The 19,802-nt window shown below is 41.0% G+C and overlaps 1 protein-coding gene across 6 annotated transcripts; it reads left to right on the top strand.

The window, feature by feature from the left end:
* Positions 1-626: 626 nt before the first annotated feature.
* uckl1b (uridine-cytidine kinase 1-like 1b) lies at positions 627-19,576 on the top strand. 6 transcript variants are annotated; one of them, XM_086068820.1, is made up of 15 exons: positions 627-714; positions 9,165-9,358; positions 9,777-9,883; positions 11,189-11,359; positions 11,543-11,614; positions 11,805-11,994; positions 12,146-12,207; positions 15,354-15,373; positions 15,958-16,056; positions 16,149-16,242; positions 17,373-17,435; positions 17,520-17,648; positions 17,733-17,840; positions 18,092-18,248; positions 18,552-19,576. In XM_086068820.1, the coding sequence occupies exons 1-15, from the start codon at positions 650-652 to the stop codon at positions 18,629-18,631; spliced, it is 1,611 nt and encodes a 536-aa protein (XP_085924946.1). In that variant the 5' UTR covers positions 627-649; the 3' UTR covers positions 18,632-19,576. The 6 variants fall into 6 exon arrangements, with proteins under 6 accessions (XP_085924946.1, XP_085924941.1, XP_085924943.1 ...); XM_086068815.1 differs by lacking the exon at positions 627-714 and adding an exon at positions 4,278-4,552; XM_086068817.1 differs by lacking the exon at positions 627-714 and adding an exon at positions 4,279-4,552 and having other exon boundaries at positions 17,520-17,642.
* Positions 19,577-19,802: the final 226 nt, after the last annotated feature.

Here is a 19,802-nt window from a genome sequence, read left to right as displayed (position 1 = left end):
TATTTTTTGTTTAATTTTCTACCCATACATAACATATAGGCAAACACTAAGATAGCGATTATATTGATTTGTAAACTTTTGAGTATTGTTTAAGTATCTCAAGAATGGGCCTAGAGTGCCTTTTTTTTTTTAAATCAAAATATGGTAACACTATAATGCAAGTAGAGTGTGTGGTTTAATGAGAAATATTTTCCCCCACATTCTTTGAATCTCCACATTAAGTTATTTGATAAAACGAGTCATTTTGAACATGTTGCCTCTTGTATTTTCAGAATCAATATTGAACATTTCGTATCTGTGTTGCCACAATGTATATTCACTCTTCAGTTATGTCATACGGTTTGAAACTTCTTGTCTATTAAAAAAAAATAATAATAATAAGTCACGAAAATTATTCAATTCCACTGCCACATACATGCCCAGAAGTCAGTCAGTCAGTCTCCCCCACCCCTTTTAGGAAAGGCTCAATGGCTTCAAGGCGCTGTACAGTACAGTCCATGCTATTAACGGGCGAGCAAAAGCGCACAAGAGTTGCATTCTGGGACTTGAAGTTCAGTCTGTATTCGTTGCCGCTATCTTCCAGTCTTCTGGCAAACCAGATGCCTACATCTCCCACAAAACCCCGGGGCACGTTGTCAATAGATTAGCAATGTCTGGCGTTAGCAGGGAAGAAAGGCTCGCCAAGATGGAACAGGGCGACAAAACCTCAAACAGGTAAAGATGCATAAGAATTTGTGACGCTCGTCTTACAAACTGAGACTTAATGACAAATGCCGAGAGATTTTTATTCGAGTGCAGTACGAACAGTTGTCATCAAGGAAATATGGCCTGGCGCACACGCGTACTTCCAACCAGTGACTACGTTATTATAAACGAAGTCAAGATGTGAATTTTACGGTTAATATGATGTCTAGTCATGCTTTCCTCTCGTTTTGCCTGTTCGCTTGGAAAAAAAAAACCCTGAAAAGAGCTCACGATGACACGTTGAACGTTATTTATCGTGTGAAAGTTTCAGACGAAGTCATGATTGTTGTGTTTGTTACGGTAATTGTAGCAATATTAGCAAGAGTAATTGCGTCTATGTTCACTTTTCCGATACGTTTATATGAAGGCTGAAGAGTGAGCATGTGGTTGAGAAACTGTCATGTTGAGCCTGCTAAAGGTACTCGATTAGGCCACAAGATGGTGGTACTGCATTGATGTGTCTGTCCACTGAGGCTGTGCTTCCGTTTCAAGGTAGTGAATGGCTCACCAATGACAAAGGGAAGAAGGAGGAAGCCTTTAATAGTTTCATTTTAGAGGTCACATGGGGACCGTGAGAGCAATGGACATTCCCGAGTTTACGTTACAAGTCGAAATATTCTTCGTAATAGTCTCATAATAGTCTTTAAAAAGGTGATGCCGCTATTGATCTAAACACTGGATATCGGTGCCGATAATCGGCCTGGCAGATAATCGGTCTTTTCCCACCATGGTGCTTTCAGATCCGGCTTTAATTTGTTCCGTTCTCCATTGAAATGCCAATTATCTGTTCTCGCACCCCCAAAATAAGAACACATAGCAATTTATTACTATACTTTAACTCATTCACTGCCATTGACTGCTATAGACGTCAAAAATTCATCTGAACTATTTCTATTAGTTTAACATTTTTTCCCACTTTTGTTAACAAGACTATGAAAACCTAGAGAGAGAAAAAATATTGTACATTTAGAACAGATATACATTTTTTGATTAATTGTCAGTTAACTAGTGAAGTCATGCGATTAACTATGAATAAAAAAAAATAATCGCCCGACGCCCCTAATTTCTTTATAATCTTTTCTTTAAAATAAAATAATTAAAATTACTTTAAAAAAAGAAGAAAAGGTTATTAAAAATTAGGGGCGTCAGGCGATTCAAATTTTTTTGCAATTAATGGCATGACTTCACTAGTTAACTCACGATTAATCATACATTTTATATCTGTTCTAAATGTACATTTATTTTCTAGGTGTTCATACTCAACAACAAAAAAGTTAACAAAAGTGGAAAAAATGTTAAACTAATAGAAATAGTTCTAATAAATTTGTCACATCTATAGCCGTCAATGGCAGACTCATCTATACAGGTTGCCAAGGCAAAGACACAGAGATGGGAAGGATGTGCTGCAGGTTAGGGTGATAAAGGGTAGGGATGGAAGTGTGTTGACAGATGCCAGTAGTGTGATGGGAAGATGGAAAGAGTACTTTGAAGAGTTGATGAATGAGGAAAATGAGAGAGCACAAAGAATAGAAGAGATGGACCAGGAAGTAGCAAAGATTAGTAATGATGAAGGTCAGAAGGAGCTGCATTGTGTCTTCGTAGATCTGGAGAAGGCTTATGACAGAGTGCCCAGAGAGGAACTGTGGTTTTGTATGATAGAAGAGTTTCAGCTCAAATGAAAAAAAAGGTTTAAGTTTATAAAACTGTGGTGAGACCAGCCATATTGTTTTGTCCGGGGACAGTGCCACCGAGGCAGAGCTAGAGGTGGCAAAGATGAAGATGCTGAGGTTCTCTTTGGGAGTGACCAGGATGGATAGAATCAGAAATGAGTACATCAGAGGGTCAGCACATGTTAGAGGCTTTGGAGATCAAGTCAGAGAGTCCAGACTGAGATGGTTTGGACATGTCCAGAGGAGAGAGAGTGAGTATATTGGCAGAAGTTTCCAAATGCCAGGCAGGAGGTCTAGAGGAAGACCAAAGAGAAGGTTTGTGGATGTAGTTAAAGAGGAACATGAAGGTAGTTGGCGTGAGAGCAGAGGATGCAGAGGGCAGGGTTCGATGCAGGCAACTGATTCGCTGTGGCGACCCCTGAAGGGAAAAGCCGAAAAGAAGGTGTGCACTCTACTATTCATTGAGAAGAGGTCTCAACTCCTCATTTCATCAAGGCCGCACTAATATCAGTCGTTCTTCGCGGTGTGTTCTAGCGGATGTCCGTTGCTTCAAAAACCCCACCGCCACATAGATGCTAATTGTGGTTCCCATTTAGTGTGTTAGCGTTAAGCTAGTGGAGGCGTTTGTGGTTGTTTGAAATACAACAAAGTGAAATTGTCTTTAATGTTTAGTTTGATGATAACCTTCAGATGAAAGCAGCAATGAACTTGCTGTAGCCACTCTTTTTTTTTGGGGGGGGGGGGGGGGGGTATTGACTAATGTTGACTAACCAAATTCATCTGCGACTGCCACGGTATAACACTTGTATCTCAAGTTTGTGCCCATGAGTCAGTCGGCCCATCAGCGGCTTGTACCTCGAAAAACACATCAATATAGTTGAACCCAATAATACAATTATTGTTCATTTTACACTATTGCACCCGGAAAGGGCGCTTTAGACTAATGCCGGAGAGACTGTAAAACTCGTCCCCAGTTACTCTCTTCTTGTCTTTGGCATTTCAGCTTGGCAACGGCACCGCTCCATTACTTAATTTCAACACGCTCGTCCGTTGTGATGGCTTGGACTGCGGCGACTCTCTGCACTCACGCTTGACATTTTAGCCAGGAAGCAGCTCTTGCGACATCTGCAAGTATTTGGCGACGAACTCCGCCGATCTCACTCGTATGTTGGTTCAAAACACACGTTGTGGCGTGTACGCTTTCCCCCACGCTGGCAAACAATTATTTAGGAATGTCTCTGATGTGAACACATTGATCTGTTTGTGTGTTTTGACTGTGGTGGGAGGGATCGGTGTCAGCTGATGAGAAGGGCGGGAGTGTTGGATTTCATCATGCTGTTTATGAAGTGTGTGTGTGAGAGAGAGAGAGAGAGTGAGTGGTGAAAAGACGGTGCTGGATTTCATCATGCTGTGTGTGTGTGTGACTCTGGTGTAAAGCAGTGTGAGACACCGGAGTCCCACTCCCTGCAAGGTGAAAACACAACTTCCCTCCCTCCCTCTTCAGCCTTCTCCAAACTGTCGATTATTCAGACGCTAGCCTGGAAGAATAACTTTGTTTGTTCCGTCTTGTTTTCCCCTCGCCAGCTCTTCAGTCCTCCTCAGCCAGCCCCCTGTCTCGGTCCTCCTCGCTACTTATTTCAGCCCCAGCTGCGGCGTGCTCGCGCACTGTCAAGCACAGATGACAGGCGCGCCGCCGGAAGCGCGCCCACGGCCGGGACAGCCGCTATTAATACCGCCTAATGAAGTTAGCTGCGAGTACGGTTCGTCCTCTCGCATTTGCTGTTGGCGGGTAGGAGGAGGAGGAGGAGGAGCGTGGTAGGGGGGGCGGTGTTGTTGTTAGACGGTGAGCGCGCCGCAGTGCCTCCCTGCTCCGTGCGCGCTGCCCGGCCGAACGGAAGGAAACGGAAAGCATGTTGTAAAGTTTCGTTTCTCTTCCAAGCTGATCCTCAACTCCCCCCTTTGGCACACCGCGGCTCACTTTTGATGTGCTGCACCACAAATGCAGCAGAGTGTGTATGTCCAACATATGAAATCACATTAAAGTGGTGGAAGTCTCCCTTGTCTCTACGTATGAGCTTGCTACCGAATTACTCAGGAGCCAGAATATCTGGCTGCTGGACACTGACATCTGATGGCCGGTAAGTGCACTTTATTTGATTGATTTGTAATATATTGTAGTGTGAATGGGATTGACTGGGGAGGGAGTAGTCTGCCCAAAGCCTGCTTAGTGTAGAAAAGGGATGGATTGGATTTGTCTGACCTATTGTATTTATTATTGAGCCTACACGACTGTATGTCTCTTGTTGTAAAATGTAAACTCCGTTCATTAGCTATACGGAGTGTACACAACTGTACGTCTTTCGGGTGTTTGTTGACATGCTTGGTTGTGACACTTGTGTTTGCAGTTCTGTTTTCATTTCACTGTTCCAAAACCGCTCCGAATGATTGTGTGGTTTGAGTCACAAGTTTGTTCGGTGATTGAACTCACAACAGTAGTATCTCAGATCATCTGTATCCATTGAAATGAATGGAAATGCCAATAATCTGTTCCAGCCTCACCAGGAAAAGTAGCATGCTGTAATATTGTATATAATATGCAAACTAAAACACAAAAACAAAAAAATAACATCACTGGATAGAATGTGGAGACTTTAAATAGTTTATGTATCATGATGTGGTGCAATCCAATTCCTTGTTCTACTCCTTACGATGTGCCCGCCTAGGCCACTAGAAGGCAGTACCTATAATGTAGTCATGCAGACAACTACTACTACTGCTGCTGCTATTTCTGTGAGTGAGTGACACGATAACATGCTGTGCCATTAGTCATTTTCTGTCAACTATAAAGAATATATTACATGTATCAATGTATACGAGGTAATTTTCATATCGGCCAAAACCTATACAGTGGTACCTCGGAGTTTGAACTTAATTCGTTCCTGCAAAGTGTTCAAAGTCTGAATTGTTCAACCTCGGAAACATTTTTTCCCATAGGAAATAATGTAAATGCATTTAATCAGTTCCCAAGCTCCAAAAACATAAAATTCCTATTTTAATTTATATTTGTTTTTTACATTTACAGTACAGTACAGTATTTAAACAATACAAATACCTTACCTTACCTCTTGTGGTGTGATGGCATCAGTGGATGATAAATACTACGTTATTGCTAGCTTTAGTTCAGGGCTGAGTTTGTGTATTTTACATTGGGCATATTTGATTTATGAGGTTTTAAGCCCGACGCCAGCAATATGCCTGTGGGTATTGTTGTTCTTATTGTTTGTCTACATGTCTTGTTGGTCCACTGTTTGTTAAAATATAGGTTGCTTGACAATCAATGCTAACCCTGAGCATATTAATGGGGTTGTGCGTTTGTCAGCATGAAGATAAGCGGACTTTACTTAGGCAAAGCAATCAGTTTGTATTAAATACACAAGGTTTAATTCTTTGGTGTATTAAATACACAAGGTTTAATTCTTTGGTGTCTGCTTTTTGAGTTCACAGCCATCATACAGTGCTCGTATCTCAAGTTGGCACTCGCGAGTCAAAACAACAAATTGGAGCTCAAAAACTCGTATCTCTAAAACTTGTATGTCGGGCCACTTGTATCTCAAGGCATCACTGTATCAGCTTTGTGACATTCATGCTTAATGATTATTGCAAATGTGACCGACTCAGCAAGCACCCAAATTGTAAAAAAAAATATCCTGGAAAAAGTCGTTTAAACTAAGTTGGTTCTCATTGGGTATTTTTGGGTTTAACACAAATGTGTTTTTTTTTTCATACCAGTGTTCAACATGTCCGCAGGAATTCTTGCAAGACTACAATAAATGTGGTGTTTTCCTCACCCGTGACTGGGTTGAACTCATGTACGGCGTCAGCAAAAAACCAACACAGCCAATAAGTTGAAAAATAAACATATCAAAAGGCGAGGTAGTTACAATACAACCCGGTGTTATATTTCAAACTGTTCTTTGCGGTTTGTTTTTGACCTTGGGTAAGATTTGTGCTTGAAGGCCCCTCTGCCCTCTTTGAACAGTGACTGATCATCAGTGTATGCACTGTAAAGCATGCGACTGTAAATACAGAAGTGCATGATTCAGCATATTCAGCGGCGACGCTAATCTTTTATTGCACCCCGCTTTGGTTTTAACGGATAACACACCAAGTGGCTGCCGTGTGTACGTACCTACGTACCGTGTGTGCGCTCTCACTGACTCCGTCCGTGACCCCGCACCGATAAGATAAATACTTGTGTGCTTCACCTCTGAACGCTCCACCTGAGGAGGTGTGTTGCCAATATAAAGCTGGCTGGAATGACTTGAGAGAAAAACACGGAGGTACCTGCGTACGAGTGCATCGGTACACTGACAGTTTTGTGGAACAATGGCGGCTGGCTTTTTACAGTCCTTGCTGGGTGAAGTGTGGATGTCTCGGATAATGCAGTAAGTGCGGGCCGCACAAGATGGGCAAGTTGTGAAAGGGGAAATTTTTTCAAAGTTTGTATTTGTGATCTTTTATCTAATGTATTGTTGTGCACATTGAAGACTGGACTGGAGATGCGATGACCAATCACCAATGAATCGATTGGTAAATTAATCAGCATTTACTTTGATAAGTAATCGTTGAAAGACATTGTTAATTTAGGGCTGAAGGCTAATGATTAATCTTTTTTGTAAAAAAATTTTGCTGACATTTGGGCAATTTTAAGTTAATCGTCTCTAAATGAATAGTCAATAATTAAAAAAGTCGTGATTAATTTGATATTTGATTAGTTGTTAAATAATAATTTCATTGTTACACCTCTGTTTAACTTGAAATTGTTCAAATCCTCGCAATTTTTACCTCTAAATGTTTTCCAATTTTGTAGTCTAGCAGACTAAACAAGCTTTTATTTTGGAAAACATTGTCAAAAAAAAATAATTTTTCTGACGTTACAGACCAAAAGACAGTAAAACAATCATAATCAATGTTTGTGCATTTTTTTTATTGTCAATTTGAAATAATGTCCTGTTTTTGAATAAAGGGATGGATTATAAAAATAAATATATTTCATCCGATGTATCCATTGATTAAAAACCAAATTCAACGAATCCGCTTTAGTTGCAGCCTCAGCCTTGAATCTTGAACAGCCTTATACCTCGTGACCCCTTTTTTTGTGATGACACACTGTGGTTGCAGTCATCGTAGCCTCACTCAGCACTCCGCATGCACATTACTCATTAGCGCAAACAGCTGAGCTGTTGTCATGGATTCGGGCCACTTTGTGTACTTTGGCTCCTGTTGCAGTTGCTCTGGATTGGCCGAAGCTATTCATGCTGCTAAGAACTAAACATTAACCCTCAATTAGCAGAAACTCAGCACATACTGGATCTTGTTTACTGTTAACATGGCGACCAGTCTCACAATGATGAGCTGGTTGTCTTGGGATTTTAAGCCTCTGTCATACAGCAACCCGATATTGTTATTCCAATGAACCTACAATGGCCAATTACAGCATTATGACCATTTGCACAATCTCATGAGAGACACGCTCAATTTTGACAGGCAATGTCACACAGGTAGTTTTAAAAAAAAAAATCAAACTCGTGGTGTCTCATAAGATGGGCGATTATGGAAAAAGAATGAGAATCATAAATATTTTTTATTTATATTGAAATCACAGTTAATTAAAAAAATGATTATTCATGGCTTTCAAAGGTTTGTATTTATTCTACTACTATACTCTTCCATTTCTCAATGTCTATATTTTTGTTTTCACAATTATTACTCGCCTGTCTTATCTTGGACGTCCAGTATCGAATTCCATGCCAGATAATGTGGAAATGTGTGTTGGTACAACAATAAAAATTCCTTGAATCCTTAAAAACCAGTTGAAATACATCTTTAATCAATAAAAATAAAAATACATTCCTAGCAAAGTAAAATCAGAATATACTGAAATAATAGCAATAGTAAAATAAATAAATAAAAACAAATACTGGCTGTTCCTGCTAGGGATGTAACAATATTCAAACATCACGATACATTATTATCACGATATGAAGGTCACAATACGATAATTATCACAATATTGTGGGGAGGTTGGCGATACAAAAAAATATTATAAAAATATGAATATTATATATAAATATAATATATATATTGAGGCACTTAGTTGCTAATGCAAGCACACATTGAGCTCCTACACATATTGACTATGTTCACAAGCATTCCCCTTCATTTGCCCATTAGCGTGACATAGAAGGGCCAAAACATGCCTTGTGAAATTTAAACTGCACAAAAAAAAACTAGCCACTAGAACTGCACAAATGGAAATCAACCCAACTTTTTAAACAGATGTTCTGCTTTTAATATTGTGACATGACGACGACGATATATTGTGGCAGTTTTAATATCGTGATATTGCCATTATTGTTACATCCCTAGTTCCTGCTGTGTGCATGTTGACCTTGAAGGGGCAGTGTGACGCCATGCATGCATGGAGTACACGCAGTAATAAAAGTAGTAGAAGAAATTTTTTTTGATTCAGCTCTTAATTTTTCACACATTGGGGAGAATGTGTGCCTTTGAGTATTGTTTTATTACCTGTGAGTGAATATTTATTATTTGAAGGAATACCACTTCCGGAGGTTAATGCTTATTTCCGCTTAGCATATCAATGGGATATGACATCAACTTTAACTGGTAGCATGTAAGAATAATTCCTCTACTGAGTGATGATAACAAGCTTTGATTGTGTGTTTGCAGTGGAGCTGGCGATGGCTCACTGGACCGCCTCCTCCCCTCGGTAAGCACGGGCCTTTCACCGAGGAAAAGGACCACCAGTCAGTGCAAGTCTGAGCCGCCTCTCCTGCGCACCTCCAAGCGCACCATCTACACTGCTGGGCGTCCCCCCTGGTACAACGAGCACGGCACCCAGTCCAAAGAGGCCTTTGTCATTGGTAGGATTCGTCATGCACGTGCACTGTTAAGAACTGATGTTTGTTTGCTGTTTACGTACTTGTATTTATTAAGCAACATCTCATTTGTGTTTTGGGTTCTTGTTTGTTATTATATTCGACAATTCATCATAAATGGGCTTGGCAAACGCACAGCTTTTTCTTTCACAAGGCTGCTAATGCTAGCTTAATGCTAATACATGGACCTGCTAATGAGTAGCATTGATGTTTTAACCTTGAACAAATAAAAGCAAATGCAGCTATAACAAAGTGCTGTATATAATAGATACCGAACAGAACACAAATGAAATAATGTAACAAAAATAATCTAATTGAGTAAATATGTAGGGGTGGGAATTATTAACATGGTGTGGCAATGGCTGTGTGCAACAGCATAAAAAAAAATCACATTGTGTCACAGGTCTGTGTGGCGGCAGTGCTTCGGGAAAGACGACAGTTGCTCGAAAAATCATCGAAGCCCTCGACGTTCCTTGGGTTGTCCTCCTCTCCATGGACTCCTTTTACAAGGTATGCAACAGCTCGTGTACACCCGTCAACATTTAACAGGCCTTTCTCTGCGTGGCCCCTGAGACGACATTTTAACACGGACTAACCTGTTTTTCCCTCCCATTTTTTTAATTTTTTATCTCTCTCTGGTCAGACTGGTTAGTCCCCCTGAAGCAATATTTTAGTGCTGTCGTTAAGCGTGGAGAATAGCTTAAAAGATTAAAATCTGAAAGGCAGGATTTCATACGGAGTGAAGTGAGGAAGGGCCGTGGTTCCCAGAACTTCCCACTCCTCCATGTGCTGCGGTTATGTAATCCTGTCACTGTGACCATGGGCGCTGGGACCCGCCGCAAGCGCCAACTTTCACACTGCTGTGTCCGGAGGGCGACATCTAAAACGTTTCTGGAATGTGTTTTGACTCGAATTCGCACGTTTCGACACACGAGTCGGGTCACACAGAGCATGTAAAATGATGGTCTCGACTCATTTCTTTTCTTGAAGAAGCCTCTCAACATCCAAATAGTTGGCAGCTCTGGAGTTTTAGCGTCTGACCACCCTGGTGTAGAGGTCACCGTGGCGTGTGATTAAATTTAGTTCTACTCACTTCTTCTGCTGTTGCAAAGGAATTTGTGTGCAAGTGTTCTTGAAATGCTGCTTCACAATCACACGCACGGCAATAATTTTTTTAAACAAGAAAAATCACTTTCTATTGAGACCTGTTTGGCTAGCATACAAAGTCTTCTTTTTTTTTGTATTTGAGTCACGAACAGTAAACACACTTGTTCGTTTTGGTTTTGTTTTCCTAATTTAGCTTTTTTTTGTATGTTGTTGTTTTGCCGTGGCTTTCCATACCGAAAAAGTCCTATTTTCCAAAAGGCATTGAGAGAAAAATAGACTAAGATCATGGCAGTTCAATGCATTTTTAATTTGAACAACAATATTTCTTTATTTATTTTTTTGTGGCAAAAATCATAAATCTTATCTGAACTTAAATTCTTAGAAATTCAATTTTAAACATATCTGGCAGTCAGTTTCATCTTCTTACCACCAACTAAAATGAAAAGTGACAAAATATTCAAAATGAGGATACATATAAACAAAAGAAGCTATGAACACGTTTTTTTTTCTTTTTAGGATGTATTGCAGCGTTAACACATATATATATATATATATTTTTTTTTTTTTTGTTACTACACGTCCTTGTGGCCGCAATCAGCAGGGTTTTACTGTGGAAATCATTTTGTCATTGTGCTTGGACAGTGATTGCATCATTGCAGGCATGCAAGAATGATGTTGGATGAATTATTTACGGAACGTGTCCCTCAGGTCCTCTCCTCAGAACAACAAACCCGGGCTGCCAGGAACGACTATAACTTCGACCACCCCGATGCCTTCGACTTTGATTTGCTGACACACACGCTTCGAAAGCTCAAGAAGGGCAAGAGTGTGAAAATCCCCGTGTATGACTTCACAACTCACGGGAGACAGAAGGAGTGGGTAAGGAGCAACGTGCCAAATCATCAGTTATTGTGTATAGTGTTCTCCCATTGTACTACACCCTCACTATTTTGTGTTTTTGTTTAGTTTTTTTGTATAGGCTTTAACTGTCTGCATGTTTCTTTGTATGCTATTACTGTTTTTGAATTTTTCACAAGCAATTGCCATATTTATCCACCATAGAAAACAGTGTATGGAGCCAGTGTAATCATCTTTGAGGGGATCATGGCCTTCGTCGATAAAGAGCTCTTGCAGGTAAGGCCAAGGTTGTTTTTCTCTAATAACATAATATGATCAAATATGCTCTTCCTTGCATGCATGCATTTTTTTTTTGCCCTGTTATTGCATTCATCTGTACCATCCAGTATTGTGTGTGTGTGTGTGCCAAAATATGAGCAAAAGATTCTAACCGAAACTTAAAGCAAATTTTCATTTTCATTTGAAGTTGCTGGACATGAAGATTTTTGTCGACACTGACTCAGACATCCGTCTCGTGCGGCGGCTGAGGAGAGACATAACCGAGCGAGGCCGCGACATCGAGGGCGTCATCAAACAGTACAATAAGTTTGTCAAGCCAGCCTTTGAGCAGTACATTGAACCAACCATGCGCCTGGCGGATATTGTGGTGCCTCGCGGTACGTTCGCCGTCCACGCACACACAATTGCATGATTTACTGTGAACGGGAAAGGGAAGCATAATACTCTGGTGGCATTAGACGAGAAGTTGTTTTTAGGTTATTTTCATATTCCCGATATCGACACGCTTCTCTATTATCATCCCATCAGGTGGCGGGAACATGGTGGCCATTGATTTGATAGTGCAGCACGTCCACAGTCAGCTGGAGGAGGTGAGAAAGTGCATGCATTCCACCTAAAGCGTGGACACGCAGGGAACACGTCATGTCAGTTAATTATAAGTGTACGAGTTGAGACTTGGGCCCTCTCCTTGCTAGTTTTGTTTACTGTTTCTTGGGTTTAGGGTTTAGTTAACAGCCTGTCAAGTTCTTTCGCACCAAACTCATAAGAGAACGTCTTTATGAACCATAATTATTATTTTTTTAACTCTGTCCCAACCCTGAGAGATGAATTAATCCAGTAAAAGGCCTTTCTCATTACTCCTTTCCATGTATTTGAGAGTGCTTGCCTTACTCTAGCACTCCCTCTAGTGGTTAGAAGATGTGCTGCACTTAAAGGGATCATTGTGAATTAGCAGTCTTTGTCTTATTTTTGATGCCTTACCAGAGCTATTATATTGTTTCCATGTAAAAAAATAAATAATAATAATTATGTAGAACGATAATTGCCCGTAATTAGGAGAAATTACCTCATACAACTGTTACGAATTCTCACCCAAAGCCTAACCCCCGCCCCCCCAACATTTTATAGTACATTTGTTCACATGTGACAGTCCTGTTGCCGTCACAGGATGGACAATTGCTGAGCAAGATATGAGATATCTAAACAAGATCGAACCAGAACGAGTATGGGGCATTGTGATTTCCTAGGAATAATGCTATCATTAAAAAATTTAACACTTACAATATGTTATTGTAGGTGTAGTTTGCACTTTATTGAAAGCTGTTCTTATGTATTTTTAACCAGTCATGTAACTAATAGATTCCCCCAAAATATTAGACCCCGTATAAAACCACAATAATGTATATATTCTTGAATTAATAACCCGAGTAGTAACATTCATCAAATGACCTTTATTGACGTTATAAAGGCAGGATGCAGCTCTTGTTAGCTCTCATACTGTGTGTGAATATATATGTTGAAGTCGTATGTTGTGGCTGCTTGTTATACATTGGCAGTTTCTCAAACAGACGTGCAGTGAAATCTCTCGTGATTGATTTAGTAGAAGCACATTACGCTTTTATTGTCCCCTTCTCCCCACATGTGCACTCGCACACTCATGATGAATTGCTCTCCCGCTCTTTCCCCACCACACTGTCATCCCGCCACCTTCCACGGCTCTCAGCGCGAGCTCAGCGTCAGGTAGAGTGGCCTTTAATCCTGTCTTATCATCCATCCTCTCCTCAACATCTGCCCTCTGCCCCGACTGCTCCTGCATTCTCTTCCTGCTCGACGGGGAGAAAGAGAGGGAAGCAGCCAAACCTCTGCCTTCTCCCGTCTGCTGGCTGCTATGTGACATCACCAGACACCACAAATGTTGACCAGAGCAATTCAAATTCATTATTGGACAAAACTGTCAAAGTTGTGTTAGAAGGTCCCATGGCACAATTGTTTTTTCATAGTCTTTGATGTCATTTTATTGGCGTTGCAAGGTGTTGGTAACATGTTCTCAGGATGCACCGTTTCTTGAAATGGCGGATTTCTCATAAATTTTTCATATGTAAATCGGATCGCTCTTCTCCTTAAATTGAATATTGTCACCTTCTTAAAATAATTGCCTTAGTCCTTTTTTTTAACCTAAATTATCTCCCCATTTTTGTGTGTTTCCTGATAAATCTGAAAAAATGACTTAGGCGATTATTTTAAGAAGATATGGAAAACAACTTTCCTCTTATTGGTAGTTGGCGCGATACATCAGCATCTTTGGCGGCCATGTTGGGAATTCACCAAATATTGCTGTAAAACGCATGTATACATTATTTGCTGTATTTTGTTTATGGGCTGCTGCCAGCTATATCCTGCTCGCCTAAAGAGGAAGTCAACCACCCCAAAAAAATTCTTGGCAACAATATGTTAGTTGCAGCCCCACTAGTCTAAATACGGTATTCTGGTTAATATTGCGTTAGTGGGAAATTAGTTAAGCAGCGAAATCCAGCATATTTGGATATTTTATTAATATCAGGAGGCGGCCATTTTGCCACTTGCTGTCTGGTGAAAATGACATCACAGTTGCTCAGGTTTCAGTTAACAACCAATCACAGCTCAGCTTAAAAAAAAAACAGGTGAGCTGTGATTGGTCTTTGCCTGAGCTCTGAGCAACTGTGATGTCATCATCAGTCGTGGCAAAAGGGCCGCCCCCTGAGATGGATAAAAACAGCGGGATTTTGCTTCACAACTCATATTCCCCAAATGTAATATTAATCAGAATGCCATACTAGTGAGGTCACATATAACATATTATTGTCAAGAAATGAAAATGCTTAGGAGTTTCTCTAAAAATGCATTTAAGCCCTTTATTAACCCCTCCGAGATTGAAGTTCTAGCTTTCTAAGGAGCAGGTGTTCAGCCGTTCAGTTGAGTGGGCGTGTACCAACCAAAGCGAGCAGGTGTGTTGCAAGCCTTTATTACATACAGTCGACAAACCGAATATGTCCAACTTAAATTATGTCACAGACTCATTTTGACCGACATTATGCACAAAAGTGGACTTTGTTGGCATGGGACCTTTAAGAAAAGTAGCGCCGACTTCACTGCTGAAGTGTGTGAGGTGAATGTGGAGCAGCCAGCATTTGATTTCATCTTGGTCTTCCCTCTTTTCGACAAATGACAACTCACACACACACTCTTGCTGCCTCCTGTGTCTACAAATTACACCCCCAGCGCAACGTTTGACCCCTCATAGAGACGGCAGTAAAGTGAGAGTGACTATAATTTACCAGCAAACCAAAAACAAAATGTTGAGCGGCAGATCTTGCGACAGTTGCACACATGATCGACCGCTGAGAGTTTCCAGTGGCCTCGCTGCTAAGTGCTGGCTTTTTCTTTCCATTGGGCCACAGAATCTCGCCCCGGCACACACAAAGGAAGTGAGATGAAATATCAACTTCCACCGCTCTAAACTTTGATGCAATGAGTGCCACGCTAGCTCGTGTGCCACCCACGCATTCGCAGCCACAAGTGAAAATCTCCACAAATAAGACGCTCATGGTAAACATGTATGCTGTCTGTTCTTCACTCTGATTGGCCCGTCATCCATTCACCCATCTTGATGTTGTGCCCTTCCATCTCTCTTCCCCTTACCTGTTGTTCTCCATCTTTTGTGTCCCCTCCGTTGTGTTTCGTCGAAAATTGCCCGTAGAGGAAACTTCGCTGGGATATGTGAGCAGATTTGCTATGATTTCTTTTTCTTTGCATCTGGCTAATGCGTAGCTCAGTGACAGGGTTGGCATCATCTTAGTCACCGCCACTTGCATCACTACTTGTAACAGTGTGTGTTCACTTTGCAGCCAAAGGGTAACACCCCTCGGTTAACAGCTACCACATTCAAACCCATGTAGTTTTACTGTGTGTGGGAATTTTGGAAAATTATTGCAATTCATTGAGACCAAAATGTCAAATAAAAAAACATCCATTTTAAAAGATTTTGAACTTTTACTTTAAATGAATTCTATTGCCTTGGTCTCTCTCCTGTTGTAATTTTCTACCAAGCGAGGCTAACAAGGACACTGTGTGCTTTGCATTTTTGTCTTTCTGCTTTTTGTAAATCAACCCTAAATCTGTTTGTACTCTTTTTCAAATTTGTTGTGCCTCTTTGCATTCACACTACTTACAAGTTTGCGTGTGTTTTTTGGACTGAATGTGTGCTTTTGTGAACGTGCACGTTTTGCACATTGGAGGGTGCTAATGCCCACTTTTTTTTTTTTGTGCTCCTCTCAACCCACTGCTTGTTGCCGTGGCAACAGGGCAGCCCTGGCCTCCGCACACCAAGCTCAACCGCTCCCCCAGACTCTCAGCGTTTTGGAGAGTACACCCCAGGTCAAAGGCATGCACACCATCATCAGGTACAATCAAGGACACGACTTTCCACCGCAATAAAAAAACGTCAGCCTGCACATAGCGTGTACACTTTTCTTTTCCATGTCACCTCGTTTAGGAACAAAGAAACCAGCCGGGATGAGTTCATCTTTTACTCCAAGCGGTTGATGCGTCTGTTGATTGAGCGAGCGCTTTCCTTCCTGCCCTCACAGGTGCTTAAACACAAGACACACAATTGATTCGTTCATTTTGTAATCAATGCATCATTTCACACCGACAAGAACGTGTGAATTTAATGTAGGCCTATTCAATGGCAAACATTTGAATCTTTCAGAGAGATTGTTTTTTTCAGGTGCATACCTCATTTTGATTGTGTAGATCCATTTGTTACTTTTAAATTATGCAGACTAGTGAAGGAAAACAAAAGGGTAAATAAAAACTAAATTCAAAAGCAATATGTGTTAATTTTAGTTTTCTTCAGCGCAGATTTGATTTGTCTACCGCTACATTATTTTTATATATATATATATATATATATATATATATAATATTTTTTATAGCCTGGTTCACATCCACAAGAAGAGTCCAATATATTTACAACTTTTTTTATTTCTTTATTTATTATGTTTTTTTTATTTTTATAGTTTCCTAATATTAGTGGGCGGCAGGGTGGGTGGATGACTGATTAGCACGTTTGCCTCCCAGCGCAGAGGACGTGAGATCGAGTCCGGGCTTCGGCCTTTCCTGGGTGGAGTTTGCATGTTCTCCCCGTGCCTGTGTGGCTTTTCTCCGGTTTCCTCCCACATTCCAAAGACATGCATGGCAGGTTAATTGAACGCTCTAAAATTGTTCCTAGGTGTGATTGTGAGTGTGAATGGTTGTTTGTCTCTGTTTGCCCTGTGATTGGCTGGCAACCAGTTCCGCCTACTGCCCGAAGCCACCTGGGATAGGCTCCAGCACCCCGCGACCCTAGTGAGGAATAAGCGGTTAAGAAAATGGATGGATAGTATTAGTGCAACTGTATAGTTTTTGGTTCCATTTTAAAATAGACTGAACATTTACAACAAAAAAATGTAAGGCATTATTTATTAACATGCTGCAAAGTTTAATCCAACTTTAACTTACTATCATCTTAGTTGTTAAGAATTTAAGCTCTAAGCTAATGATGGTTATGTAAGAGTGCAATATAAATGCAGCTATTTACATATGATCCAATTAGTTGACTAATCGCGACTACTGGTGATTGGTCGTCCTGCAAAACAATCGTTTTGCTGCAGCCCTATTCCGGTTACAGTCAACAACTAGCGAGTTGAGCAGTCACTTCATCTTCATATTTTCACAGCGTCACGTAGTTGAGACACCCCAGGGGGAGGACTATGAAGGCAGGACTTTCCACGGGAAAAGGGTAAAAAAAATTCGGAAGTATTTTTGTTTGACGTTGAAGACCTTTAGACAGCAGTTGCGTAATTCTTGTTTTCTTTCGATGCAGATCACTGGCGTGTCCATTTTGCGGGCAGGGGAGACCATGGAGCCCGCTCTAAGGGCCGTTTGCAAAGATGTCCGCATCGGCAAAATCCTCATCCAGACCAACCAGGACACCGGAGAACCTGAGGTCCAGGTTTAAAACAATAGGATGCTGGTGACAGACATCAACAATGTGTACAATATTGTGCCATCAACTCATACTTGGTTTCCTGCACAGCTTCATTACCTGCGTCTCCCCAAAGATATCAGTGAAGATCACGTCATCCTGATGGACTGCACCGTGTCCACTGGCGCGGCAGCCATGATGGCCGTTCGAGTGCTGCTGGTAAATTACGCTGGCACGAGTCAACGTCCATTGTATTCCTTTTGCAACAAATTACAACAACAATAAAACAGTTAACATGCTAGGAACTGGTCCATTAACTTCATTGGGAAGAATCTTCCAACAGAACCGAGATTCAGTGTGAAGGCGGCCTTCGAGAAATTGGGATTGAGCAATGCTGAAATAAAAAAATAAATGTGTATTTATATTCTCAAAAGGCCTTGAATATTCACCAGGTCTCGTTTCTGTTTCAGGACCACGATGTACAAGAGGACAAAATCCTCCTGGTTTCTCTGCTCATGGCCGAAATGGGAGTACACTCGGTGGCCTACGCCTTCCCGCAGGTCAAGATCATCACCACGGCCGTGGACAAGAAGGTCAACGATCTCTTCCACATCATACCTGGCATCGGTGAGCAGCTCACACAGGATCATCAATGGCCATTTATATATCACTGATTTTTATTTTTTATTTTTTTTTACATACATATTTTTTGCCAGTTTTTTACGATATTCTTGCTGTAATGCCCTCGCGTGTGGGAAAGGAGAGCTCCTGTTGCAGTTTTCAGTTTATTCAATGCTAACTATGATTCAATGAGACTAAGATATATATATATATATATATATATATATATATATATATATATTATCCTCCTTTATTACCTTTTTATATTGCTGTTGGATCTTCTTTGGTCTCATTTGTCCTTTTTTGTAGGAAATTTTGGCGATCGATATTTTGGAACCGATGCGCCTCCTGACTGGAGCGACGACGAGACCGATGAGCCCAGTTACTGATTGAACATGAGCCACTGGCCGTGCACTCGCGCGGGTCCTGCGCGGGGCCCCCCGAGCAAAACAACCACACTGTACAGTCACCCCGTTAAAGCGTTTAAATTATTTTATCCTTCGTGAAGTTGTGATATAAAGGTGAAGATATTTTTGTACACAATGTTAATAGTTGGCTCGGTCCTTAAATGCCTCGCACTGTGGACGACATTGAATGTGAATTTAAATGTGGCATCGGAGGGGGGTAAGAATTGCCTTCATTAGCCACATGCACTTAAATCAGTACACAAACTCAACTTTCACATGCACTTTCATTGCGACCATTCAATCGGAAAATGTGTAGGCGTATTTTTTTCCTTTCTCTCCGGGGTGTTGAAGATGGTGTCGTATACAATACAGCTGAGAGCGTACACGCTCGTGCACTACTGCATAAGACTGCAGACTTTAAAGGCGCATGACGCAACGTTGACGTGTTGAAATAACCATGTTTTTCATCCACACATGTTTTAAGAATTGTATAATGGACAGGAGGCACTACTGTGGCACGATGGCCGTTGCCCCTAATTTATTAGAGTGAAATAATGATCGGGGATTCGGGACCGAAACTTTAAGCTTTCTCCCTGACGGGCGCGTGCTCACGCTGAGTCGGCGTCTGGACGGTGAAAGTGTTTGGGAGTGTGCGGACGAGCCCGTGGTAAAAGGCAAGCGTGTGCCACAGCGGATATAAAAGTGTGTCAAAATGATAAATCACACGTTCAGTATTTATAATATAGGATCAGTTGTTTGAAACTGTTGCATAAAAAGAAATTTCTCAATGTTCATGCAGGCTACTGTCAAAGTTTAGCTGTCACTGCTGAGCAATGTCCCTTTATTGTCATTCATGCCTTTGCGCTGTTTTATTTATAACTTCTGCTGCATGTTTTTCTATATGTTCAATAAAAGTGCAATTGTTAAGATTGTGTCCTTGCAGTGTCTTTGATATTACACAGATGTATTTTCAAGTGGTCACCATGCAACTGATGCAAGTCACGGCAAGTTTTTAATGGCAACGTCATTAACTCATTCACTGCCATTGACGGCTATAGACGTCAAAAATTCATTTAAACTATTTCTATTAGTTTAACTTTGTTTTCCACTTTTGCGGACAAGAGTATGAAAACCTAGAATTTTTTTTGTGTGT

The sequence above is a fragment of the Leptonotus elevatus genome, chromosome 2 (genome assembly GCF_054856555.1).
Source record: "Leptonotus elevatus isolate MCC_2025b chromosome 2, RoL_Lele_1.0, whole genome shotgun sequence".
Classification (NCBI taxonomy): domain Eukaryota; kingdom Metazoa; phylum Chordata; class Actinopteri; order Syngnathiformes; family Syngnathidae; genus Leptonotus; species Leptonotus elevatus.
The sequence above is the reverse complement of the archived record's forward strand: the minus strand, read 5'-3'. Positions and strand labels throughout refer to the sequence as shown.